General features: G+C 55.9%; 1 protein-coding gene across 1 annotated transcript in view; it reads right to left on the minus strand.

Moving 5' to 3' along the window:
• Positions 216-27,700, minus strand: part of FAM83F (family with sequence similarity 83 member F) — a 33,767-nt gene continuing 6,282 nt past the window's right edge. The window contains exons 2-5 of the mRNA XM_005663777.2: positions 13,547-13,714; positions 12,635-12,756; positions 10,736-11,430; positions 216-4,702 (exon numbers count right to left, since the gene is read on the minus strand). Coding sequence (XP_005663834.1) covers positions 4,653-4,702; positions 10,736-11,430; positions 12,635-12,756; positions 13,547-13,714 — 1,035 coding nt within the window. The 3' untranslated portion in view covers positions 216-4,652. The remainder of the gene's footprint in view (positions 4,703-10,735; positions 11,431-12,634; positions 12,757-13,546; positions 13,715-27,700) is intronic.

Here is a 27,700-nt window from a genome sequence, read left to right on the forward strand (position 1 = left end):
GAAGGTCTGGATAAACTAGGTTCTAGCCTGGGCCACTGGGAGATGACCCCCCTGAGGACACATGCTGAAATCCTCGAGGAAAAGATTTGATCAGGAAGGACTTTTGATAAACCCAGTCCTCATGAAATGAAATAGTGGAGAGCAGAATCCTGTTTGGCTTCCAGGTGTGGTCTCAGGAGTCAGGATCAATTTCAGAGCCTCTGACACCGCCCCCATTGATTAGCCTAGTTTATTCTCTGTATCAAATAGCTGTCAAGTGTTCAATCATTTAACAAATTGCTATTACGCAGATATGAGGATACAACAGTGAGGCAGAAAGATGGTGTCCTGGTCTCCGGGGCACACCTGTGGCATATGGAAGATCCTGGGTTAGGGGCTGAATCGGAGCTGCAGCTGCCAACCTCCGTTACAGCCACAGCAATGGCAGATCTGAAACCTACACTGCAGTTTGCAGCAATGCCGGATCCTTAACCAACTGAGCAAGACCAGGGATCGAATCCACATCATCATGGACACAATGTCAGGTTCTTAACCCACTGAGCCACAATTGGAACTCCCTGTCCAGCTTTTCAAAGGCTTCCGGATGATCCAGTGATGACTCACCCTAAAAACACTCTCACATCTGCACTCGCCAGCTCTCAGACTCTCCTAAGGGGCATGTCCTCTCAGCCTTGGTCTGGCTCAGCTTGCTGGACCTGGGGTGCCTGCTCTGCACCAGACCTCCTGCCACTGGAACAGCAGTACAGACGGTCACAGTGACAGCCACTGGGTCCTCCAGGCAGGGAGGAAAGACTGGCGCACAGCCAGATGATCAACTGTATCCACGGTGCTCAGCAGGACTAATTAGCTGCTGAGGGGGCTTTGTCAGTGGTCACTGGGAATGTGATCACGGAGCTCCAGGTAGCACTGAGGAGCGTGTCAGCCCTGGCTGCCTTTTGATGTGGGGACACTGCCGGAGACACACAGGTATGTCCAGGGATGCTCTCTGTGCTGGCCTTAACGGAGGCCGAAGGAAGGAGAACAGATTGGGAGGAAACGTGGCAGGGACAGATGTGTGCACATAAACACACCTGTTCTGGGGAGAGCCAAGCAAGGTAGACAGAGCAGAGAAGGAAGATACCACCGCGCCAGGCACAGAAAGCAAAATCTCTGGCAAGCCAGCCAGCCTCTCTGGGCCCCAGCGTTTCGGCAACAAAGAGAACTGTTTTGCAGGAGGAACACACATGACAGCAGCTCAGGGAAGCAGCCCGTGGCCCTTCAGGGCTCAAAGTAGAGCTCTCTTTCTCACCTGGGGCCATCGGAACCCCGGGGACACGTGGCAACGTCTGAAGACATTTTTGGTTGTCTCATCTGAAGGGTGCTACTGGTAGTTAGTAGGTAGGGGCTGCTAAACCTCCTACTGTGTGTAGGGCAGCCCCTCCCCCAACAGAATTTTCCGTTCAAGGTGTTACTGGTATTGAAGGCAGGAAGCCCTGAGCTGGAGGAGCCGTCCTGGGTCTGCATTTTAGGTGCTATGGGATGTGGGGAGAACCACGTACCTCCTCATCTAGAAAACGGGGGCAACAGACCTGAGCTGCTCACCATGTAACCTTTGAGACTCAGTCTCCGTGTATACAGGAAGAGCTTTTAACTTTGCAAAGGGTCTTTTCCTGGGCTTGTCTTAGTTTGAAAGCTGCAGGTGACGGAAACATCTAGCACAGTGACTGGCGTATAGCAGGTGATCGGTATGTCAAAAGCAGAAAACCAGAGTTCCCCGTTGTGGTGCAGCAGAAATGAATCTGACTATGAACCATGAGGTTGCAGGTTCGATCCCTGGCCTCGCTCAATGGGTTACAGACCTAGTGTTGCTGTCAGCTGTGGTGTAGGTCGCAGACATGGCTCGGGTCAGGCGTTGCTGTGGCTGTGGTGTAGGCTGGCAGCTGTAGCTCTGATTTGACCCCTAGCCTGGGAACCTCCACAAGCAGTGGAAGTGGCCCTAAAACACACACACACACACACACACACACACAAAACAAAAAACAAACCCTTTCCCCCCGTATCTCAAGGCTGCCTCTTTCATCTGGCTTTCTGTTGAGTCCGTGCAGACACAGGCGAATGCTGTGAGCAGAGGCTGATCAGGGGTGGGGCTACCCATATCCCGAGGACAGCTGACAAAGGAGACTGGGAGGTTTTGCCAAATATCAAGGGAAAGCCTCCCAGCTCTGTGCAGAAGGCCTGTGCTTCCTGCTCCTAAGGAGCAAGGTCTAGGGTGGCGGCAGCCGCCAAGTGCCTCTGCTCATCCAAGGCCGACCTCCCAAGGAGCTCTGCCAGTGGTTGACACTTGGCCCACAGAGACCAGACTGAGAAAGTGGGCAGCTTGGAGATGGGGGCAGGTGGCGGCAGTGGAGCCAGGCCTCGCACCCTGAGCGCCATTCCATCCCTTTCCTCCTGAGCCCTTCTGGTGTCACCAGCCTGTGGAAGATGCTGAGGAGGGACCAAGGGCATGGTCCACCCTTGAACTTGCCACCCAGCTGGGAAGGCCAGATGTTCCCTTGAGATTTGATGAGAATTTCACAAAGTATGTGCAAGTGCTAGAACGGAGGGCAGACGTGCCAAAGCTGAAGCCAAGAGGCAGGAGGGGGCGGGCTGCAGCTCAGGCCGATGAGCAGACGGCAGGAGCTGCACTCCAGGACTTCAAGATCCTCAGCAATCTTTGGACTGTCTTCTGGAAGGGGTCAGAGGCCATTGCGGCCAAACCTCGGTAAGGGAAGGGGAGAGGGAACATGCTGGGGAGGGGCCGGTGCCTTGCCTCACAGGCCAGCCCTCCTCCCAGGACACCATGTGGCTTCCTCTTCAACATATGGTCTCCCAGCCGCTCTGTTTCTATGAGGGAGTGAGAAGGCGCCCAGGCCGGCACAGGGAGAAACGGGGGCAGGAAGGACTGCCCGCTCGAGGCTGCGGTGGCTGCCAGTCTGGGCGGGGAGGGCACTGCTCTCTAGGAGAGGCACCAGCAGACATCTGCAGCATCGCTTAGGAGCTGGTCCCCTCCTCCCTTGTCCCCAGAGGTGTCTGCTCTCCTCACCAAGGGTGCTCTGTCTACCCAAACACTTGCATCTGAGGTGGAAACACCCCCTTTGCCTCCCCCGGCCCTTCCCCTCCAGAACAAGCAAGGCCTCGCTGCCAGGCCTCGGTGCCTCAGGAAGCACTTCCCAGGAAATGTTTAATCCTCACAGAAGCTCGCCCTGCCCCGGGGAGCCAGGTTCACTCTCCCCTCCCCACCCCTCCCATCACTAGGACGCTGGGGCGCCCCCTCTCCCCCTTCCATAGGTGTTGGCAGACAGCCGCGCCCCTCCCCAAGGTGCTGCTGGTGCCCCAGGGTTCTGCTGAAGGAAAGACGAGGGGTCAGGAGCTTGGCTTAGACGCAGGAGGCCGAGAGGCTGAGCGTGGTGCTCGCCCAGGTGCTGCGGCCCTCAGCTCTCAGCGACTGACCACCAGTCCCTGGGCCTGAAGCAGGGCGGGCCGCAGGGCCCGCGTGGGCAGTTTCTCCACTGTCCGCGCAGGAACTTGCGCAGAGCCCTTCCGTCACACGCCTGAAGAGGGGGCACTGTACGGCAGGCTGCTCTTCCTGGCCTGGCATTGTGGCACTTAGGCCAGGTCCCTGTCAGGAGGCCAAGGCTCCTCAATCCTGCCTGACTTTGGCAGGAGGCCAAGGCTGGTCTTTGGCTGAACTGTAACTAGAGAAGGCACGTGAGTCCCGGCTGGTAAAGGGGACCAAGGGCCAGCTCTGGGGTGCAGGGAGGGACACAGGCTCCTGGAGACAGGGCCCAGCCTCCCTCCCCACATCAGGCCGGCTCTCTCTCCCTCCCTGCTTTGGGCTGCAAATCAAGGCACAGGAGGGGAGGGAGCCGCCTCAGGTAAAGGCACTAGGGGGCTCCAGGTGGGCTTGCAGCAGGCAATAGCCTAGGAGGCCTGGACCATTCAGGGTGGAGCCTGCCAGGTGGCGCTGGGTGAGGGAGAGGAGGCCTCGGTGCTGGACTCTCAAATTTGATGCAATGGCACCAAATGCTGCCTCATTCTATTCGGAGTCTAGAGCAGGAGCCTGCAGGGACAGGCCAGGACGGCCACAGCAGCCAGTCCCCAGCCGCCATCCTCACCCACCTCCTGCCTCACGTTCAGAGGCCAGAGCAAGACTGGGTGCCTGGCTCAGAGCCCTGTCCTCGTGCCTTCTATTCCACCACAGCTCTCGGGGGACCAGCAGCACCAGGGAGCCCAGAGAAGGAGAAGGCGGGGCGGGGGGCTGCCCTGGGCCCCCCTCATGTTGAGTGAGGTATGAAGATGTGGGCTCACCCCATCTCAGGGCTGCAGGGCGAGGCTGGCCCAGCGGAGGGAGGGGGCTGGACATAAAGAAGCGTGGACGTTGGTGAGCTTCCCCAGCATGTAAACGAGGGCTGACCCCTGCGCAGCCGCCATGCGCTTGTGGAGGTGTGCAATGGTCCTGAGATGCCGCAGACTCTCACATCTGCGATTCAGGGTCCCTGAGGCCAGGATGAGGCTGCCGGGGCAGGAGGTCAGGAGGGGTCCGATGTGCAAACTGGTGCAGGGTTTGTCCTGTGTTCGCCACAGGACAGGACGGGGGCATCCACAGGTCCTGCCGCAGCAGGCCCGCGTGCGGCTTAGAAGATCACACAATTGCTGGCTTTGGCAGGACTGGGAGTTGTTTTACCTGCAGAGACAAGGGCACCGGCAAGGGAGGGTGTGAGTGAGGTGCTCAATGGACTGGCCGCAGCCCCTCTCCTGTGACCACCCACGCCTCCAGTCTGGGTGCCGGGGCCACTCTCCCTCCCAAGCAGCCGACCTGCAAACCAGGTTAGTAGGGTCTTCGGAGAAGCAAAAGGAAAGATCCCCCCGTCCTGAGCACCTCCGGACCTCTCTGCGCTCCCCTGACCTCGGCAATGACAAGTCCTGACCTCGGCAATGACAAGTCCTGCTGAGAGGCCGTTCACCAGGAGCTGACCCCACATGCAGCCTCACGGCTCACAGGCGCACGCAGTCACCCTCTCCTCAGTCCTCAGGATGGCGGGGCCGTGAGAAGGCATCCTCGGGCCGGCTTCCAGCCCGGGCGGTGGGTCCCCCAGTTCTCAGGGCCAGGTCCTGTCTCAGCTGCTCCACTAGTCAGGCCACCCAGTGGAAGAGGACAAGATGGAGAGCCAGGCCCCGGGGCGCAGACGGCACGCTTAGGGGATGTAGCGTTAAGGCGGAGGATGCAGAGGACACACGTCATTGGGAGGAAAGGCGGGGCGAGAGGCCGGCTCTCCTCTTCCCAGGCCCTTCCATTTACAATCCTCAGCAGAGGCCCCCTGGACTCCTGCCCTGGGACCTGTGGAGGGAAGGGGGCTGCGAGGCTGAGGGTCCACATGCTCCTGGGGCGCTGGCCGCCTGTCTCCGAGGCGACACTGCTGGCTTCTTTGCTGCCAGTTCCTCCCCACTCCAGAGTCATCTCAGACTGCCTTCCTGTATCACCTTGGCTGTGAATTTAATTAAGGTGGCGCCCACCTCCTCTCCTGGGCTGTTAGGCGCTGAACAGGCCTGCAAAGAGCCCTTCCTGGGCGGGCTGCACCATTAACCGCCCCTGTGCAGGGACGCGCTGATGGAGACCAGAGCCTCCTGGAGCTTTGAGAAGGAGGGAGGGGCTGTGGCGACTGTGTCCCACTCCTCCAGGGCTCTAAGGGCCCAGGAGCTTGGGTCGTGCTGAGGCCACCCCTGGTGCAGCTCTGCTGATGGCATGCCAGCCCCCTTGCTGCCAGAGGACAGGCCCTGTGCCGCTTCCTCTCCTCAGCAGCTTGTTCACTGCCTGGGCTTACGAGCAGATGCTGAGTCCTCCCAGAGGCAGGTAAGGAAATCGGTCTGGGCTCCTAAAGCTGGGGAGGAACGTGGCCGGGGCTGGGGCGGCCGGACCTGGGGAGCCGCTTCCTGAGAGGTAGGGCGTGCTTCACACGCTCCCATCGTCAACGAGGCCGGACGGGAGCCTGGAGAGGAGCTTCCTGCTCAGGATGCACCTCCACAGCTCTGGGGGGAGGCCGGGCTGAGGACCAAGCCCTCGCACTCCACCCTTCCTCCTCGGACCCTGCCTGGGAGCACCATGTGGGCGCCCGCAGCAGATGCTGAGGCTGGTCACACCTGCTCAGGTTAACAGAGGAGAATATGACAGCAGCCCCAGATGTCTTTTTTGACAAAGTATGTGTGGCACGGGTGGCCCAAAAGAGGCTCACAAGAGAGAGTCGAGCAACAAACCAGTGAGGTGAGACTGGACGTAGGGCGGGAAGTGGAGGAGAGGGGGCCTGCCGGAAGGGCGGGAGCCTCAGGACCCGCTGGGGGTCAGGACCTGGCTGATCTGGGTCAGGGCGGAAGGAGGTGTGGGGACACTGGTATGGACGGCCATGACAAGGACAGTGGGCTCCGCCTCCCTACAGGTTTCAGGACCTCGCACTCCCCTTTTCTAGAAGATTCTTCCCCTGGATGTCCACATGGTTCTCTCCCTCCCCTCATTCAAGTCTCTGTTCAAATGCCCCTTTGTCAGAGGCCTTCCCTCCATCCCTCTGTAGGAAAGGGTCATTACCCCCCCCCACCCGCCCCCAGCAGGGTATTCACTCCACAGGGGCAGGGGCTGGCTCACTTTGTTCCCCGCTGCCCCAGGAACTCAGCGTGGTGCTTGGCACAGCGGACACTGTGCAGATGCATATTTGTTGAAAGAAATGAATGATCAGGCGGCAACAAGCCACTTAAGGTTTCATACCAATACCAACGACTGGGCATCAGTGGATGTTGATTGGGTAACATCCACGCCCTCACTCACCCAGAGGGTGATGGAAGCCCTGGGGGGGGCCCAAGAGACACCAGCAGGGCAGGGGATTTTGACATCTGCCACTTTGAGTAGGACCGCCTGCCTCTTCTCTAGAGCCGAGCGGGATCAGTCCCTCGGATGCTCACTCAGCTCCCCTCATCTGTGCTGTGTGACCAAGATCTTGGCTGGTGATGGTGCTCAGGCTCGTGGAGTCAGTGCAGCCCGAGCACAGCAGTGGGGGCCTGACCTCAGGAGCGACACTGAACTGTGAAACTTGCTCTGGACAAGACAGCTATTGCGGAGGCTCCCCCTGCAACTGGAGGAGTCCCTTGTGAAGCTCTGAACCCAGAAGCCCCTCCCCAGCTGTCCGTCCCAGACAGGGACCCAGATTTCCAGGACAGTCCTGAGACCTCCACTACTGGGATGACACAGGCAAGTCTGAAGCTCCCAGAGCCAGGAGCCCAGCAGCCGCCCTGCAGCCAGGGTGGCCCATCCACGCAGAAATTGGGGGATTCTGGGAGAGTTCTGGAAAGGCACCTGTGGCTGCAGTCACCTTGGAAAACACTGGGAGCTAAGCATGGGCTCAGGGGCCCTTGGAAAGTGGTGACCCAGAGGCACTCTGGGGCGGAAACGACCCCCTCCTCCTCTCCGTGGGTGGGACAGCGGGGGAGGGTCGGGCATGTTCCAGGCTTCTGGGCCTTCCTAACAGTTAGTGTCCCCACCGTAACATTCCAGAGACCACCTCGCTTTGGGCAAAGCCCTGGGAGGCAGGAGACCACACTGCCCTTTTCCCACTGGTGGCGGTGCGCACAGGGGCTGGTCTCTCTCTACTGCTAAGGTCTCATCTATAAAATGATGGCATCAGGAAGGTGGCTGTGAGCGCTGGGTGAAAGGATTGAGCGCTGAGCCCGCCCAGCACAGGCCAGCAACTGCTACTGAGGGAAGGCCTGTGCCTTTCATCCTCCTCTTAACGGGGCCCCAGCGTATTGGCCGGATCCCGAGAGTTTTCCTCGGGGACCAGCAGGGGCTTCTGGACATCACCTGGAACCTCCACCCCCAACCTGGCAGGCCCCTCCAGGGCGGAGCCTTGTCCAAGCATCATCTAATATGCTGCTCTGAAAACACTTGGGGTGTTTGTTTAAAATGTAGATTCCTGAGCCCAGTCCAGCAGGAGACTCCTCACTGTCTTTTGACAAGGCTCTGCCGTGGCTGCTCTTCTCTGGGGTTGGGATCACTGCCCCAGAGTCCTGAGCTCCAGGATGGGTGTGGGTAGCCAGCTCAGGAAAGGTGCTGACGGCGCCAAGCACAGGAGCAAGAAAAAACCAGAAGGAAAGGGCGCTTGGCTCTTCCACCAGTAGAGGGGGCTGTGGGCCTTCAAACCACCAGGCCGCCCGCGGCTGGATGGCCGGACCTAAAGCAAAGGATTTCCGGAGGTTCTCCCAAGGGCCACACTTGTGTTTGCAAAAATGTACGTGCTGTTTGACAACTATATACTTCTTATCAAGCAAGTTTACAGGCTGTCAGCTCTCGGCTTTTCTATTTTTCACTCTTTCACCTACCCTGTCATTGGCCCGGGTTCTCGCTTGACAAGAGGGCAGCAGAGACAGCAAGGACAAAGTCAAAATCAGAGCTCAAGCTCTAAGGGACCTCTGGAGCCCTCCCTGGCTCAACCCCTCCTCTTCTCAACTGGGAAACAGCCCTGGGGAGACAGAAAGACGTATCTGGGGTACCAGGAGCTGAGATCCATCCCACGGCTGTTCAGACGATGCTCTGAATGTTCACTGTAGGATGGGGATCCTCTCCCTGGGTGGGGGCCCCAAGGTGGTGGCTAAAGTGACTTCCTGCCATGGGACAGTTCCAAGCGCACTAGGATTGCTAGTTCCAGCCTTGGGGACCCCCGTGCACTCGGGACCCTGACCCTCTGGCGCATGGAATCCTACTGATGAGCTCCTGCTGCCCGAGAGGAGGCACTAAGCTGCAGTCAGACATTTGGGAGGCTGGAGGCCACACAGAGGGCCTTTGGGGAAGAGGCTTCTGCTTCTTGCCCTGCCTTTGAGCGAAGAACGTGGCAGGGAGAGGAAAGGTCTCGTTAGGGCCTTGAATTGCGGGCTCTTGGGTGTGGGAGGCCCATCCAGATGCACAGAGGCTGTGCGGCCTGAGGCCACTGTGTTTCTCCTAAAGGATGGAGAAGGAACAGGGCGATCTCGCGGGGCGTCCCTCTATGTGCTGGCTGCCGCCACACTCTGGCGCTCGCCTTTCTCTCCGTTTCAGTCTCCCTCTGGGCGCCAGGCACTCAGGAGAGACGCCTGCACAGGGCACGGCCCCTCTCTGCTTGACTGGCTCCTGGGCACCCTGTGCGAACACTCAGAGGGCAGCAGCAGCGTCAGTGACCATCCAAGTCACCCAAGCAGGGGAACCTGATGCTGAGACTCACCAAAGGAAGCAGGAAGGGATAAAACAATGCCTTTTTGTTTCTATGGAAACAGCACCTCAAGGTGGGGGGGGAGGACGAGAACGCTTCCACTTCACCTCCCGTCAGGACCTGGGCAGCAGCCCCTTTTGTGGTTGGGCTCACCCCTCCCCCCTTCCCTGCCAGGTGTTCACCATGGCAACCCTTCCTCCAAACAAGAGGTGCAGCGCTGCAGCAGCATCTGGTGTTGGGGGAGCCAGGGAGCCCGGGGGGGGCGGTGCGGGTGGGGAAATGGGGCGGGCTGGCTACCCTCCCTCCCTGACAGGACACTACCATTTACTGTGTCCTGGGACCACTTTATTAATTCGCCTCTCTGAGATTCCATCTGCCACCTCCACGGGTGATGTGAGGGCTAAGGAAGAGAGAGAGCGTGCCGTAAAGGACCTGCACACAGTGGCGCTCAATAAATGCTTCCTGGCCAAAGCAGCTATAGCACTGGCACTCCTGCTGCATCCAGGCCTGTCCTAACTTTCAGAGACTCAGTCTAAGTGCTATGGCAGGGCTGGGGAATCAGTGGAGGAGAGACAATTGTGATCCTTGCACTCCTGCCACGTCAGATCAGAGCTGGGGCTTTAGGGGACACAGAAGGCCTGGAAGCACTCAGGCTGCCCAAGGCAAGGCCCCGCCATCACTGCTGGTCAGCCAGGGAGCCCAGACGCACTGCTGCAAAGCCCCCCAGCCCTGGAGGAAGAAATCCCAACCTGGAAACTGGTTCAGTTCAGAGATGCTGACTTGAGAAAAGTCCCAGCAACGGCCCTGGCTGTCACCACCAGCCAGAAAGGCCTACTCTGGAGACTGTTCCAGAGAAAGAGACAAAGGCAGGACCTCTAGGGGATCCCAGAGAGACAGCAGGGATTGTACCACCACCAGGAACTCTTTCGCAGAAGTAGGCGGTGTGGCAACCACCACTTAGCAAATAAACACGGGGAGCCCCCTCAACTATTCACGACAGAAACGGGGAAAGTGGGTCAGGACATTGGCAGGGTGTGTGTGACCAGGTCAAATCCCAAGGACAACTAATCTGGCAAGGAACAGGCTTTGCTAGAATGACCCCAGATTCAGAGGCGGGGCGGAGCCTGCCCCTCCCCTGCGCTGAGCCCCTGCTTCCTCATTTGCAAAGGAGAACCTTGCCCAGCCTCTAGTGGGGACAAGAGCTTTCGGGCTCCTCTGCGTCCAGCCCTGCTCTGAGCGTGTTATATCCCCCAGAACAGCGGGACACAGCAGGCATCATTCTCCCCTTTTGGAGAAGAGGAAACTGAAACTCTGACCTGCAGGGCTGGTCCCAGGCCACCAGCAGTCAAAGGCCAGAGCAGAGGGGCAGGGAGGACGATCTGGCCCAGAGCTCCTGCTCTCTCTCCGCCAGCAAGCTGCCTTTCTGAGATATAGCAACATGCCCGGCCAGGGCCAGAGGCCTGGGGGGCCCGGGCCTGGTGGGAGGGGCTCACCTGAGACATCCGCACTGGAGCCCTCGTTGGGCCTCTTCCCCACCTGAAAATCCACCTCGGCAAAGGTCTCGGCGGGCAGGGCGCTGGCCGTGCCGTTGGGGGCTGCGGTCTTCTTGGACCGTCGGCTGAAGAACCTGCTGCTGAAGCGCCTGCCCTCCTTGGCCGGGGTGGCCTCCCCGTTGGCAGCTTCTCCCTTGCCATGTCGGGCGAGTGCCTCTGGGGCTTTGGGCTTTGGGTCCGCGCGCAGGTGGCAGACCCCCCTGCTGTCCTTCCTCGTCAGCTCTCCCGAGGGCACGGGTTCCACGGGGGGCAGCACCTGCTGCAGTGTGACCAGGTCGTGCAGGAAGTTCTCCAGGCGCCGGGCTGACTCGCTGCCCCTGCCGCCCTCCTCTTGCCCCTCTGGGTGGCTGCAGACCTCTCGCTGCTGCCGGGCAGCCGAGCGCATCATTTCTCCCGGGGGCTGGCGGCTGGCTGCCACCAGGGCGTACTTGGGGTTGATGAGCTTGCGAGCCACGGTGGAGGAGTAGTTGAGGCCGAGCCTGCCGGCGCCTCCCGCCAGGCCCAGCTTCTGGTACAAGTTCACCTCCTCGGAGATGGCGTACAGCTCCCGGAACTCCACATCAAAGGGCTCCACGTTCTGCCCCGTCAGGAGAAGCAGGAGGTTCCTATTCACGTGGGAGGAACTCCAGGTGAAGCTGGGAAGGTGGGGACAGAAAAGCAAGACACATGTGCCTGGGAAGTTCCCGCTGTGGCTCAGTGGGTTAAGAACCTGACATAGTGTCTGTGAGGATGCGAGTTCGATCCCTGGCCTCGCTCAGTGGATGAAGGATCTGGTGTGGCCATGGCTGTGGCACAGGCCTCAGCTATAGCTCTGATTTGGCAGCTAGCCAGGGAATTTCCATTTGCCGTAAGTGTGACAGTAAAAAAAAAAAAAAACACAGCAAAAAACATACATGTGCACAGGCCTGCAGCCTCTAGCTGCCAGCAGCCCCTTGGTACACCCATCTCCTCACCGGGCTGCCTGTCCAGCTCGGTCCACCACCGAGGCCAGACGCTTTGCTGCCCTCGTCCTGGGGCGACCGCCCTCCACAGACCCTGACCCTCCCTTTGTCCAGGTCTTGGCCTCAAATGCAGACAGCAGGCAGTGGGTGCAGTCAGAGCAGGGCCAGAGCAGCCAGGCCTGGATTCAAACCTGGTTCTGCCCTGGGTGCCTGGTCAGGTGGGCTCGTAAGTCACAGAGTTGTGAGGCTCGAGTCAAACAACGTATGCAGCGCATTTCGCTCAGTCAGCACCTGGCACAAGCATACACTGAGTAAGTGGGACCTGCAGCCGCCGCTACTGTTAGCGTTCCATTCCTTCTCGGTTCTTCCATTGATGTTCTAGAGCAATTAGTGTCTGCGAAACCCGACGCTCTAACCCCGCCAGAGCCCTTAGGCCATTGATTGTTTCATGTGCCCGGGTCTCTTCCTCACCAAGGCTTTAATTTACCCGGGGGCAGAGCGGCCCAGACACACACTCCCGTGATCCCGGCCATTTCTTTCTGAGCAGAGTGGGAGGCAGTCCCACCGCACACGCCCTCACACTTCCTTCCCGGATCTGGTCCGTTCTGCTTCCTGCTCGTCCCACTTGACAACCAGCCTCAAAACGTAACCAGCCGCTGCCAACCATGAGAGGCAGGCAGCGCTTTGATGGGCAAGAGTTGATCCTCTTTCTCCAATAACCCACTAGCCAGAACGTTTGAGGGAAGGCACAGGCCAGGAGGCTCTTCTTGGCCATCAGAATGGACAGCGGCTCTGAAAGTCCTGACTGTGGAGGCGGCTAGTCCAGGATCCGAGTGAGCATGAACATTTCCGACCGTGAACGTGAACCCGGGCCCTCCCACGACCTGGTCCAACTCACCTGTAGGATCCGGTGGCTACTTTGTCACCATCTACCATTAGGAACTTGGATGACAGGGTCCCCTTGATCCTCCCCATGGGCATGTAGAAGCCAACACCTGTCACAGAGCGCACACGGATGTTCTGTTGAGAAGAGGAGAAGGTCACTGTCACTCAGGTCGGCGGCCCTGGAGGTGCTGAGCGGAGGAAGTCTCCGCTTGGGCAGAGAACGACGAGCCCTCCCGCCCACGGGCCTCGGCCTGCTGGCTCCTGTGTGCACTTGACTCTGCTTCCTACTGCCTGAGGAAGTCAGCCAATCTTGCTCTGGGCAGGGACGGGCCCGGGGTGGATCCTGTCTGCTCCCAAAGGTCCTCAGAAGAGAAACACAGCCCTACTTTTAACCTTGACAGAGACCCTGTGGGCTGAGCCCCCAGGATCGGGCCAGACCTGGCTCCTTAGCCTCAGCAGCCTTGGGATAAAATGCAGGCTGGGCACGTAATTTAGGGTTATCGGTTCACGAGGCAAGGTTTTAGACAGACGGAAAGGGGTTAGGAATGCGTTCACTTGGGCCCCTGAACTGCAGAGGCGGCAGAGGAAGGGGCAGAGGCAGCCCTCCCTTCCTCATTTCTTTTCTTTTTTTGCTTCTCAGGGCCATGCCTGCAGCATATGGAAGTTCTCAGGCTAGGGGTCCAACCAGACCTGCAGCTGCTGGCCTACGCCACAGCCACAGCCACAGCCAATGTGGGATCCGAGCCACATCTGTGACCTACACCACAGCCCACGGCAATGACAGATGCTTTAACCCACTGAGTGAGACCAGGGATCCAACCTGCATCCTCATGGATGCTAGCTGGGTTTGTTACCACGGAGCCACAAAAGGAACTCCCCTCCCTCCCACTTCTGACCCGCCTCCTGTTCCAGGGGTACGACTTACCCGAATACGGAAGTCTGCGAGCTCCAGGCCCTGACACATCTCCAGGAAATACTTCACACCTGCCTCATCCAGGATGATGTACACTGGGACCCGGCGCTTCGAGGCAGCGTCCACGATGTCTTGGAAGATCTCACCGTCGGTGAAGAGGTCCATGACCACAGCGATGACCTGGATGGGGAGGGGCACTCGTGAAGCACACGATGACCCCCCACCTAGAGTCACATCACGGCCCACAGGACCAGCTAGGCTGGGGTAGGTGGTAGCCAAGCATCAAAAACGCCATCTGCACCCCTCCTGGGTTCTGCACATCGCTACCCACCTCTGGGCACACTGGAGCCCAGGAGATGGGCCCTCTGCTCTGGGAAATGAAGACGGTGCAGAGGGAGCAGGCCACCCTGCTTGTACTGCATCCTTGCTGAATCCTCGCCCCGCCCTGGGGATTTTTGAGTAGCTCCTATCAGGGGAGATCCAGGAGGCTGAGCAAAGTTGGGCCTGGTGCCCTACGGAAACAAGGCAGGCTCAAGAAGCTACAGTCACTGAGAGGCAGGCGCTGCACATTTCCACAAGCTGCAGATCTGCGCAGATGCCACGTTCTCTGCAGATCTGGGTGCTTTGATCTCCCTGCAGCTATGCAAAGCGCCATGCTTCCCTGAGCACACATGTGGACCTCCAGGTGTCCAGGCAATCCTCAAATCAAGGTCCCGTCTAGGACTCTTGACTTCCAAAAGCCAGTCCTGGTCATCCATGCTGGAAGGTGAGGCCTTTTGCAGCCTGAGGACTTTCTGACCTTAGCATCCTCTATTTTCCTACACCAACCTTCTTGTGCTCCAGTGACAGGGTTTTCTTATAGGCCCCGAGCACTGCGCTCATGATGTAGAGGAAAGGGCATGCTTTGGGGTCCAAGAGATTGGATTACAACCACTTACTATTTATGTGACCTTGATGAGCCTGTTTCCTCATCTGCAAAGTGGGGATACCCTGTGCTTTATACATTTGGCATCAGGATTAGAAATAACATCTGTGAGCATCAAACGCAATGCCTGATCATGCAGTTAAGTCCTCAATAAATGTGTGCCACTGGATGGTCGAAGGAGTTTGCTTATCATTGTGACTAAAGGCCAGAACTCTGAAGGCAGGCAGACCAGGCCTGGTACACCAACTCCACTGCTGGCTCATCAGTGCCCCAGTTTCCTTGGCACCAAAATGGAGCTAACAGTAGCGCCTATCTCAAAGGGTTATTGGGAAGGCTTAGGGAGATAAGCCATGAAAGCACTCAGCGCAGTGCCTGGCGCATGTTAGCTCAATAAGAGCACCCTCCATTACCATCACCCCATCATCATCACCATCCCCTTCACACGTGCTCTACCATTATCTCCACCTCTAAAGACCACCCTCACCGCCGTTTACACAATATCACTTCAGGCTCTTCTTAGCTCCTACGTTTAATACTCAATCATTCATACAAGTAACATTTACTGAGCCCCACATGCAAAGGGAGGCTCTAAAGAGAAATAAATTAGAGTCTCTAACTTTGAGGGGTTAATCTCGTGGGAACATAATACATTTGCACAAAATATGTAAGACATAAGGTAACACGAGATCAATGCCTTTAGAGATGCACAAATGACATGTTATGTGAGTTCAAAGTGGGGGGGGGTGGGAGGAAGAGAAGGAGGGACTTAGAGAGGAGGGAGATTGAGAGATTACCTTCAGGCCGGAGAGAACAAGAAAGGTTTCCATGAAAAATGAGCAGAGAGTAAAAGCAGGCAGGGACGTGGGCAGGGTTTGCCATGCATGGGTGTGCAGGCTGTGCACTGCACATGGGCACTGGCTGAGGCAGGTAACTGGGAGCTGTGCCTGCCTGAGAAAGAGACACCATTTTCTAATCTGTACACAGGTGTCACATGGGCTAGTGGGGCCCTAGGAGGAGAATATTTTAGGTAAAGAACACAGCACAAGCAAAGGCACTGAGGACAAGCATGACTGAAATACAGAGATGCAAATAAAACACTGAGTGAAAAAAGAGAAAAAACTACAGACTTTTTAAAAAAATTTACTTTTTATGAAACTCTTACTGTTTAAGAAATAGCAAAAATGGTAAAAAGAATATTAGGACTATTTACACATTGCTGGAATTTGAAACTGACAATGACATGGATTAATCACTTAAAATGAATTAAACATGTCAATTATAGTTCAGTGTTTAAAAAAGTGAATTAAATATAATACAGCATAATCAAGTAAGGTTTATCCTAAAAAATGTAAGGATAATCCAAGAGCAGAAATGTATCAATTTATAACATCTATAGGGTCAAAGAAGGGAAATCAGATATTATCTTAAGTTTTTAAAAAAGTATTGTAATACTAGATATCCCTATATGTGATTAAAATTCTCAAAAAAACTAGGAATAGAAGGGACTTTCCTTAATGTGATAAAGGTTATCTACTAAAAACCTTCCTAAAATACACTTAATAGAGAAACTTTAGTGGCGACCTATTTAAGTCTAGAGCAAGTCAAGAATATTCACTTAACACGACTGACGTTTAACAAGTACTGGAGGTCCTGACCAATGCAATATGACAAGAAAAAGAAATAAGAAGGATTAGAAGAGACAAAACTACCAGTATTTAGAGGTGATTATTTTTTATTAAAAACTCATTAGAATGCAAAGGAAAAACTATTAGAATTAATAGGAGAGGGAATTCCCACCATAGCTCAGTGGTTAATGAACCTGACTAGCATCCATGAGGACTTGGGTTCAATCCCTGGCCTTGCTCAGTGGGTTAAAGGATCTGGCATTGCCAAGAGTTGTGGTGTAGGTTACAGATGTGGCTTGGATCTGGTGTTGCTGTGGCTGTGGCATAGGCCAGTGGCTACAGCTCCAATTGGACCCCTAGCCTGGGAACCTCCACGTGCCACCGGTGCGGCCCTAAAAAGACAAAAAACAAATAAACAAAAAAGAATTAATAGGAGAATTCAGCAAGATTCCCAGATAAAAGAAAAAAAAAATTACAGAAACCTATAATGTTCTTCAACTACAGTAATAATCACTCTTTTTTTTTTTTTAAAGGGAAATTGCAATGTAAGGGAGTTCCCATTGTGGCACAGTGGAAAAGAATCCAACTAGTATCCATGAGGATGCAGGTTCAATCCCTGGCCTCACTCAGTGGGTCGGGGATCCAGAGTTGCCATGAGCTGTGGTGTAGGGTGAGACGTGGCTTGGATCCCATGTTGCTGTGGCTGTGGAGTAGGCTGGCAGCTATAGCTCTGATTTAACCCCCTAGCCTAGGAACTTCCACATGCCACAGGTGCAGCCCTGAAAGGCAAAATAACTAACTAAATAAATAATTGCAATTTAAGCATGTAGTATTTAGGAACTAATACCTTATGGAGAAATTTAGAAAACTCTATTAAAGGACAGTTTAAAATTTTGCATAAATGAAAAGATAAAATGTTTTCATGGATAATATGATTTAATGCCTTAAAAATCCAGTTCTGGAGTTCCCACCATGGAACAGTGGAAACAAATCTGACTAGGAACCATGAGGATGTAGGTTCGATCCCTGACATTGCTCAGTGGGTTAAGGATCCGGTGTTGCCATGGGCTTTTGTGTAGGTCACAGACGCAGCTCGGATCTGTGGCTGTGGCATAGGCCGGCAGCTACAGCTCCTATTTGATCCCTAGCCTGGGAACCTCCATATACCACAGGGTAAAAAAAAAAAAAAAAAAAAAATCCAGTTCTCCTCATATTAATAAAATTGAATGCAATTCCAATGAATATTCAGTAAAAATTTTTGAGGAGTTCGAATATTTCTAAGATCTGAGGGAGCATGAAGATCCACCATAGCTAAGTTAATTTTGAAAAAGAAAAGCTAAAGAGGGACACTTGTCCTACTAGACAGATGTATCATTGAGCCAAAGTAATAAGAACTGTGTCCTGAAGTGGGAAGGAACTGACAAAAAGACCATGGAACAGAATAGAAAGACCAGAAACACACAGGAACCTACACACATACACAAAACTGATAGAATAACTCTTCATGGTTTTCAAGGATCCTGACACATCCAAGGATATACACTGAATACATGAGGATGGCTGCCTACGGCAGCAGAAGGGGATTCGCGGGAAGGAGAGAATCAAATAAGAGGGGCCTTCCCTGGGTTGGTGATGGCAGTGGCCCATGAACTGAGGTGCACAATCGGCTCTGCACTTGAGGTCCAGAACAAAGAAAGAAACAAACAAATAACCAGCCTGCAACAGCTCAGGGTAGATGTGGGGTAGGTACTTGGGATGGGGCTGGATCATGGCGGGTTTTCAAAGGACACGGCAGGCTTCATCTGGGAGAACAGAGCTCCCACCATATCCGGGGTTCCTGATATCTTATCTCCCAAGAGCTGCCTGAGGCCAGAGTCTGTTTTGCTCATTTCCAGACTCTCCACAGTGTCCAGCTCAGAGCTGACTCTCCACATGTTGCTTGGGAGCTTGACTGGCTCAGGAGAGCGCTTCTGGATCCACTCTTGCTTTTGTTTTGTAATTGAAAGAGCAGGGAAGTTCCTGCCAGGGTGCAGTGGAAACGAATCCAGCTCGGAACCATGAGGTTGTGGGTTTGATCCCTGGCCTCACTCAATGGGTTAAGGATCTGGCGGTGTCGTGAGCTGCGGTGTAGGTCACGGACGTGGCTCAGACCTCGCATTGCTACGGCTGTGGTGTAGGCCGGCAGATGTAGCTCCGATTCAACCCCTAGCCTGGGAATCTCCATATGCTACAAGTGCAGCCCTAAAAAAAGACAAAAAAGAAAAAGAAAAAGAAAGAGCAGGGAGCCAGCTCACCCTTCCCCCTATCCCCAAGGAGGATGTGCTGTGAGAGCATCACAACTAGAGGGAGAGCCACCTCCCCAGGGCCTGGCTTTTGGGAGGCTTGGTCTGTGGCGCCCTGGTGAGATCCAGCCATCTGTGTCGTTACCAATTAAGCAGTGAAATATCTGTAGTAGGAGAAAAAAATCAATTGCTCGCCGCCTCCTGCAATCTCGTTGTGCAGGAGAGGTGATAATCACCGTCGGCTTTGGTCTCTGAGGCCCGCCTTGACATTTGGATCCACAGCGTTAGGCTCGGGAAAAGCAGCTCCCCACCCTCTCCTCTCCGGTGTTTAATGTGCCACATGATCCCCCAAGCCAAAGCTAACTTCAAGGCTTCCGGTATAAATGGAAAATCGGGTTTCAAAGAGGGACGTCACAGGCCCAGAGCCCGGGAGCCGGACTCCGTCAGGAGAGAAAAGCCATCCCTTCCCCCCGCGGGCTCCCAGCATCCTCTACCTGGTTATTCACTGAAGGGCCGCACCTGGGGAGAGAGGTTAATTCGTGGTGGCAGGAGTGTTCAGAAGCTGTCGCAGGCGCTGGCAAAGAGGCTCTGATAACACTTCGCAGCGGGGGGTTTGGGTGGCCCACCGTCCCCTCCTTTGATGTCCGGCCTCAGGGGCGAGGGGTGGAGGGGTGGCTTAGGGAGCCTCAGAATTCCTCTCCATCTGTCATTTACCTTTAATTAAACTGCCAGCTTTTCCGATTCTCTCCCTGGACTCCTTAATTACCATTAGATTAACAAAATTAACATCAAGGACTCCACCTTCACCGCTGTGCGCTCAGCTCCACCGCAATTCTGCTCTGACAGCCCAGACTGGCACCCCCGGTGTGTCTGGATGACCCAGACTGGAGACTGGATCCCACACTGCCCGATCTCTGCACCCCAGAGCTGTGCTCCCCCGCCTGGCTTCCAGAGTCAACTTCCTCTCAGTCACCGTGGCCAGAGCCTGAGTCCACTGGCCGCTACCTTCGCCCTGCGACCAAATCGGATGGGCCCCCGAGTCCAGCAGGTCCTGCCTCCTCCGTGTGTCTTCTCTGGGTGGGCTCCTTGATGTTCCCACTGCACTGCTCAGGCCGCCCCCCCCCCATTTCTTTCTTTTTTTGCCTTTCCTAGGGCCGCTCCCGCAGCATATGGAGGTTCCCAGGCTAGGGGTCTAATTGGAGCTGTAGCCACAGCAACTCGGGATCCAAGCTGCATCTGCGACCTACACCATAGTTCATGGCAACGCTGGATCCTTAACCCACTGAGCGAGACCAGGGATCGAACCCACAACCTCATGGTTCCTAGTTGGATTCGTTAACCACTGTGCCACGACGGGAATTCCAGACCCCCTTCATTTCTTGCTGGACTTCTGGATCAGCTTCCTAACTCATCTCTCCTTTTCCATTCCGATCCTTTCTCTGCAGCAGTGATCCACCCACACAACAGACAGATGAACGGGTGGGTCCCATGGACAAACTCCCGAACTCGGTGTTGATGGGCCTTGTGACGGCCCCTTTCCTCCTCTCCAGCTTCATCTCAGGCCATCTCATGGCTGCCCCTTGCTTTCTGCTGTGCAGGATGAGCTCTCTTCCATGGCACTACTGACCCTCCAGGGACAGTACTTCTTTGTGTGTATGTGGGGGGGGGGTCTGTCCTGTTTAGTAGCATGCCAGTAGCATCATCCTGAGTGATGACAATCAAAAATATCTACAGACATCAATAAATGTCTCCTGGGGGCAAAACTGCACCCCCGTCCCTTTGAGAACCATTAGCCACATCAGGCAAGTTCAAGTTCTTCGGTTCCTATCTGTCCCATGTGGCCGAGGAAAGTCTACGCATCTTTCGGGACTTAGCCAAGAACGTGCTGAACTTCTCCCCGCCCAGCGCCATTCACACTCCCTGTTTCCTGCCCACCTTGTGTTCTGGGCAAATATTTTGACATTTTATTATAACATCTGCTGAATGGCTTTGTCCCTTACTGGCTGTGGGCTCCTGGATGGCAGGGACCATCGAATTTCTCTCAGAATCTCCACCCTTAGGGGACATCTCAACACAAAGTCTGTTCTCCATGTTTGTGGATTGAATGGAGGCTGTTTCATGTCTTTATTTGTGGGGTATGGACCTAGCTTTGTAGTTGTCTCTTTTATTTCGTTAATGACTAGACACTGTGGTGGAGGAAAAAAAAGAACGCTGAGCAGGATTCCTGTTAGATTGTCCTGCTGGAAGGCAGAGCTGAAGTTTCTCCTCAAGGGCATAGCGAAGGGAAAAGAAGTGGGCACCTTTTGAGACTGCTGCCCGAGCAGCAGGTCTGGTCTCTCTACCTCTGCTCCACCCTCCCGAGGTCTTAAAGGAGAGGCCAGCTCACGAGTAAGGACAGTACTTAACCAAGGGGTAGAAGACCACTCCAGGGACACCAGGCCAGGAAGCTGCCACCAACACGTACAGACAGCACCTTCGTGCAGATTGCCAAAGGGGTGGAATCAAGCCAGTCAGTGGAGCACAGACTGCAAGTCAGCCCCACAAAGCCCCTGGGCCGGGCTCAAGTGCAGGGCACAGGCTGCAGTCTCTGTACTTGGCTCATGCACTGAAGGACATTCCAGATATGCAGACCTTCAGAGCTGGGAGGAAATGTAACAGCTAGAGCCCAGTCCTGAGGCCACGTTTCCCAGCTGGGTCTTGGCAGAGGTGGGACTTCTGACTCAAGTCCATAGCTTGTCCCCCAGCCAGGTGATGTGGTCACAGCAGGTTCTGGGGACTTCTACTCTGGCTAGGACCTGAGATCACCTCTGATCACACAAAGCCAGGATGCATCCACAGAGCTGCACAATAAATACCACACCCTCTCCCTCACTGCTTTCCCCAGCTCTGCTGACGTGGAGCCCAGGCCCTGGCTGGGTATAGCTGCAGCCGCCGACAAGATGCACCCCTGTGCCACTCAGCCCCATGGTGGGAAACAGCAAGAGCCACAGGCCAAGCATGTTCCTCGCAGGGGTATGCTGGTGACAGTCACTTTTCCTGGGGACAGAGGGAGGGCACTTTTAGTCCCCACTTTGCCGCTAATTACCCATGCGAGTCTGTTGCCCGACTTCTACCCCCCAGGCTTGCCCTGCCTGCCTCCCAGGGCTGTCTGGAGGTTCACAAGAGATCATGCCCATGAAATCCGATGGAAAAGCGGTGCGGTTATGAGGGGCCATTAAACTCACTGGCTACGAGGTGAACAGGGCCAAGTACCACACCTACAGCTCTGAGGTCCCTTGGGGTAGGAAGGGCAGCAGCTGGCCCTGCTGCCTCCCAGGGGAGTCGCCTTTGTCTGGGACAGAGAGCAGTCCTCCCTCTCCCCATGGAGGGCAGTGCTGGGTGGGCCAGCCAGCATCCGGCTCAGACACCCCCACCCACGGAGTCACCGTCTCTCACCTCCCCAGGGAGCAATCAAGGTCTGCAGGGCAGTGGTTGTCCACCCGGAGCACAGGAAGAACGCTGGGGTGCGCGTGGGGTGTGCCCGTTGAATGAGCAGATCCCAGGACCCCGTCCTCAGAGAATCCGAGGCAGTGGAGTGCATTTTAACCCCCCTCCCCAGGTGAGCCGAGTGCAGGTGGTGGACGGATCACCCTTTGGAAGAGAATACACCATCTGGAAGCAGAAAACCTCAGCAGTCGAGTGGCCCTGAGCGAGTCATTTCATCTAAGCCCCAGTCTCCTCAGTTTAAAACAGGGGGGTGACCTCTTCGCGGGGTTGTTCTGCGCATTAAATGAGATAATGCTGGCGGCGCAGGGGACACAGTGCCAGTGGATGCCGGCGGCCTCTTCTCAGGGATGGAATCCAGAACAGAGGGGCTTCACTTCAGAGGCGGGACAAGACGGACGGAGAGGCCAGGCCAGAGTGGGGGTGCCATACTCCCAGGGAGCCAGTTGCGCAGAGCTGCCACTGGCCGCAGACATGGAGGCGGAGATGTTTCCTGTTGCTTGATCACAGGCCCAGCGGGCCTGGCGGGGGGTGGTGACCGAAGCCCGAGCAGTGCTGCACTTCCAGGAAGGTCGAGACGTGAACCAACCGGGCGGCTCAGTTAAGGGAGGAAGCCGAACACATGTACCTAAGTCTGTACAAGGCCCTGCTCCCGAGCACCGCCAGTGTCTGAGCACCGCCGGAAAACTGGGCTGGGGACCCGACCAGCACAGCCGCCACCCACCAAGCCCAGAGAGGTGCTGCTGAAGGATGGAAACACCTCACTGTGGGGGGCGGGGAAGGGCGCCCCGTGCGTTGGGTCACCGCACAGACTTTTTTCATCATCAAGGCCGCAAGAGACCCCATCCGATCTCTGCTGGGGGAGGATGTGCACAGTGACGGAGAAAGCCTGCCCTTAAGCTCCCGGGCTACGCTCCCTGGGGTCCGAGAGAGAGGAGAGCCCAGGAGAGGAGGGCTGCGCGGCCACCGGGGTATGTGGGGGGTGGGGGGCAGACACTGTGTGCCCTGCCCCCACCCACCTCTCGGCCTCCCTCCCCAGACTCCAGATTCCCTTCACTGAATCCCCACAGTCCAAGCGTATACTGCAGTGGGGGGAGCACAGCCTTGGAGTGAGGGTCCCCGGGGGTGAGACGTGACCCCCCGGAACACTGCCTATAAAGTGAGGCTGATCATGGTTCTTGTGAGGCTGCCGAGAAAGGCAATGATGCCTGGAGAGCAGCTGGCATGGGGTGTGCCCATGACGGCCCAGTGCTGTGCTTCCTCCCGACAGCGCCTGGCACGTGCTGGGTGCCCAGCAGCAGCTTCATGGGAGATGGGTTTAGGCAGTTCTGGTCAGTCCCTCACTTGGCAGGTGGAGCCAAAAAACCAACCCTAATCATGCTGTTCCCCTGCCCAGACACTCGCCTGACCTCAGCCTCGCTGACCCTTCGTGTGTGCCCAGCGCCCCCTCCCCTGACAGTGGACACACCAGGCGAGGTTCCCCTGTTCTCCTAACACACCCCAGCCTGGTGCCTTAACTCACGCTGTCACCTCCTTCTCCCTGAGGTGATGGGAACACCCCTTCTCTATCGAGGTCCTTGTTTCACTCTTTCCCAGCCTGTCCCAGGTTCATTCTCGTCTTCGTCCCCAGCCCCAGGGCAGTGTGTGCCCTTGCCAGGAGGCGTGTTGGCTCAGGGCCCGTCTGTCTGAACACACGGTGTGTGGCGGGGACAGAGGCCTGTCATGCTGTCCTGCGTGGGACCTGACACACAGTAAATGTCTAAACAGAGCACCTCCGCAGTGGGCGGCTTCCCTCCGGAGGCTGAGAAGCAGCCTGGACCAGAGCCCTGGCCCACCCCTGGGGTCCTGTTCTCTGCCTGGAGACCAGGCTGCCCCCAGCCCACCAGCCAGTGTCAGCTGAGGCCTCCCAGCTGTCTGCGGCCATGTCCCGTTGCTTCCGGCTCACTCATTAGACACCATCAAGCACCGGCCTCCCTCTGTGTGCTGGCAGCCTCGGGAGCTGGCCCGCCAGCCAGGCCACTTCTTCTCCCAGCTCCTGGGCCTCTGTGCCAGCTCCGTTCCCGACCCTGCGGGTGGTGCCTCCCCACTTTGCACCCTTGGGGCTCACTCCCTGTCCATCTGATCTTTATGAGGTGCTCTCAACACCCATACTCCAACTAGGCTGATGCAGGGGGTGCTCCAAAGGAGACTGGGGCTGGCTCTCCAGAGGAGAGCAGATGGCGCCCATGTGAGTGAGGGGAGCTAATTCAGCGGCGAAGAACCATACGTGCTCCCCCAGGGAGGAGGCAGAGAGAGCACTGCTTTTTAAGATCCTAGGCCAGCTTCTCCCTGCCCCACGGCGTGCTCCCGGGATGACTGCCCCTGTACTAAGTTGGTGTTAATTAGTGAAAATTATCTAATGCAAGCTCATTTTAACATTAGCTTAAAGCTAAACATAATTAGGAAGATAAATCAGCTGCTAAAAAAAAAAATCCAATGAAGAGACACAGATGATTTTTAGGATCAGCTGCTGGTTTGGGTTCCTGGGCCTGGAGCTCTGCGCACCATTCAGTGGATGGGGGAGAAGGAGGGGGGGCCTCGAGAAACACCTTCCAAGTATTTCTTGATTGACCCGTCATGAGTGAGACAACTGGACCTGGCAGTCTGCCCGGATTTTCTGGGAAGCAGTAAGATACCTCGGTGGCCACTGTCACATGATGCTACCTGGGAGGCCTTCCCCAGAGGGGCAAGTGGAGGGGAAGGCAGTCAGGAGGGCCTGGGCGTGGGGAAGAGGGTGAGTCTGCACTCCCAGGCCTCCGGCCATGCACACGCCCGCCCTCCCTTCAATACTGGCTGCTTCAGCTGTCAATTCCCTGGGGGCCTCTGCGCCTCTGCAGCTCAGCGGGAATCAGGCACAAGCTCAGTTCCCCTCCAGCTCCACTACTTCCCAGCAGTAAAATGGAAAGCTGCTAGATTGTTGTGAAAGTTAAATGAAATAATATATTTTTAAGGGGCTAGCATAGTCTGGTATTTAAGTTTTCAACAAATAATAGCTATCTACCACCCCTCATCCCCGTGGTGCCCCCCGCCCCCACCCAGCCACCGCCTGTACTGCAATTTCTTTTCGTTCCTTTCTTTTTCTTTTTTCTTTTTTCCTTCTTTTTTGGCCACCTGGCAGCATATGGAATTCCTGGGCCGGGGCTCAGATTCCAGCAACAGTTGCAGCCTATGCCACTGCTGTGGCAACGCCAGATCCTTTAACCCGCTGTCCTGGGCCGGGATCGAACCTGTGTCCCAGTGCTCCAGAGATGCCACCCATCCTGTTGGACCACAGTGGGAATTCCAGTTTATTTCCTTTTTTATTTCCCCTATTGAGACTTAAGGTCAAGGTTCACATTTTGTTATCTGCATATTTCTGGAACCCAGCACATAGTAGGTCCTCAGGGGAACATGTTGAATGAACAAGCAACTGTGGGGACTCTCCAGGAAGTCTGGGAACTCTCCAGGGAGGGGGATTAAGGACAAGCACAGTGGGTGCTCAAAGACCCTCAGAAAGGTGAAGAGCCCTGGTTCTCGCCACAGCCCAAACTTCTGCTGATTCACTGCTAGAAAACAGAGCAAAAGGAGCATTTATCTGGCGTCTCCCACATGCCCACCAGTACTGAGGGCCCAATGGTGCGCTGTGCTGGGATGAGTTTACAGATTACCAGAAACTGCGGCCAGAGGGACTGCTAATTAGAAAAGCCATAGGCTCTTTTCATGGACTAAGATTCTGGGATCATTAGCAAGTCCAGAGTCTCCATGAATTTCCAAGAAGGGAAAAGAAAACTGGGGGAGGCGGCAGCCCCAGCGAAGGCTGGCTGGTCCTGGCATCTGGGGTGGGAGGTGTGGGGAGGGGAGAGGCAGGGACCACTAGAGTGACTTAGCCTGCGTGGGGGTGTTCAGAACAGAGCCAGGAGCAGAGGCAGGTGGTCAGCCAGGAGCCGCCCCTGCTCCTTGGTCCTCTGTCCTGCTCCACTCCTTCCCCCAGACTGGACACCTTGCACACTCTGAGAAAAGGGAGGGGGGTCTGGTCACCAGCCAAGGAGAAGCAGGGAGGCAGCATCCTGGAGGAGGGGACCCGGATTCACAGGGTGGGGAGGCCGGCTGGGACTCCCATCAAGGTCTCAGCTTGGCAGTGAAGCCCAGAGCCCAGGGGGCCAGAAAGTGGCCATTAAGAGGATAACATAGGTCCTTTGAAGCTTCCCAGGCCCAGCTTCCTGGTGACACCTGTGCCAGTGCCACCAGGCGGAAAGACTCTTCTCTTGCACTTGGACCAAAGAGGACCTGTACCTCTTGGTGTCCAGAATTGGTCTGCGAGCTCCCCAGAACCTGACTGGAAACAAGTATACTGTTTCTGGAATTTTATTTATTTATTTATTTACTTGCTTTTTAGGGCCACACCTGCGGCATATGGAAGTTCCCAGGCTAGGGGTCCAATCGGAGCTACAGCTGCTGGCCTACACCACAGCCACAGCAACTCGGGATCTGAGCGAGCCGCATCTGCAACCTACCCCACAGCTCATAGCAACGCTGGATCCTTAACCCACTGATCGAGGCCAGGGATTGAACCAGCAACCTCATGGTTCCTAGTCGGATTTGCTTCCACTGCACCATGACGGGAACTCCTGTTTCTGGAATTTTAGAGGAAAGAGGTGGCCTCGGGGGCAATCCCCCACAGTAACCTGCCTTTGGAGCAGAAGGACACAGCCTTGAACTCAGACCTGGTGGAATCCCCGCTAGCCTCTTATGAGATCTATGGCCTCGTGCTTTCCCTGAGTCTCTGGGAGAAACCCCATTTCCCTTGCTAGGTGCTGAAGACACTGATCTTTCAGCAATGTTAGCCTCTCTTCACACAAATCCCCCTTTTTAAAAATTTTATGGCCATGCCCAAGGCACACGGATGTTTCTGGGCCAGGGATTGAATCCGAGTCATAGCTATAGCTGCGGCAATGCCAGATCCTTTAACCCACTGTGCTACAGCGGGAATTCCACCATAAAGCCCTTTTCTCTGTATCTATTACTCATCTTTTTCAAAGCGCTGTCTCATAGTCTTGCATTAGGGTCTCAGAGTAATCACGCAAAAGGAAGCAGGAAGACAGGAACTCTCCCCATTTTACAGATGCAGAGTTGGAGGCCTAGCAAGGTCAAATGATTTGCCAAAGGTCACCTGGCGGGGGAGGAAAGAGCCAGAGCAAGAATGAGGCCACCCAGGCTCCGGGCTGCCAACTGTGTACTCCTTCCCCTGGCAGTGGCCTGGCCTCCTGAGCCAACTGCCCAGCAAACTTGGCTGAAACCAAGAGAAGGTTTGGTTTACTGAGGCCCTTTACTGAGGCCCTGCGGTCTCCTTTTGAACTCCCTGGAGTTTCAAGGACCTAGAGCGTTAGGTTTCAGAGGAACCAAGCCTCCGCCTCCCTCTTCTCCAAAGATGGAAACACAGCCTGTCCCCCCCATGCCCCACTGCCCACCCGTGCCAGCCTGAGTTCTTGAGGAATCTTTCCAGACTGCCCTCCGGCTCTTTGAGCTGGCCCGGTGCCGCCAGCCAGGCCCTTCTGGATGACAGTCCAGGGAGAACACACTGGGGCGGTGGGGATGAGGAACTGGGGAGCCTCCACGCCTTCCTGCCTTGTCTCTGCCCATGGCAGAGCCTAGAGAAGATCCTTGGCTGAGGACTCAGTTGCCTTAGCCCTGCAGACAGAGCCACCCTGACGAACGCTGTCAATCAAGGTCAGCAGATAAACGTGAGGTGGGGGAGGGAGGGCGGTCGGCAGCTGCTCTCACTCCAGGGAGGAAACAGGAAGCAGCACCTGCGCACCTGCTTGGCCCCCGACTG

This window comes from Sus scrofa, chromosome 5, assembly GCF_000003025.6.
Source record: "Sus scrofa isolate TJ Tabasco breed Duroc chromosome 5, Sscrofa11.1, whole genome shotgun sequence".
NCBI lineage: Eukaryota > Metazoa > Chordata > Mammalia > Artiodactyla > Suidae > Sus > Sus scrofa.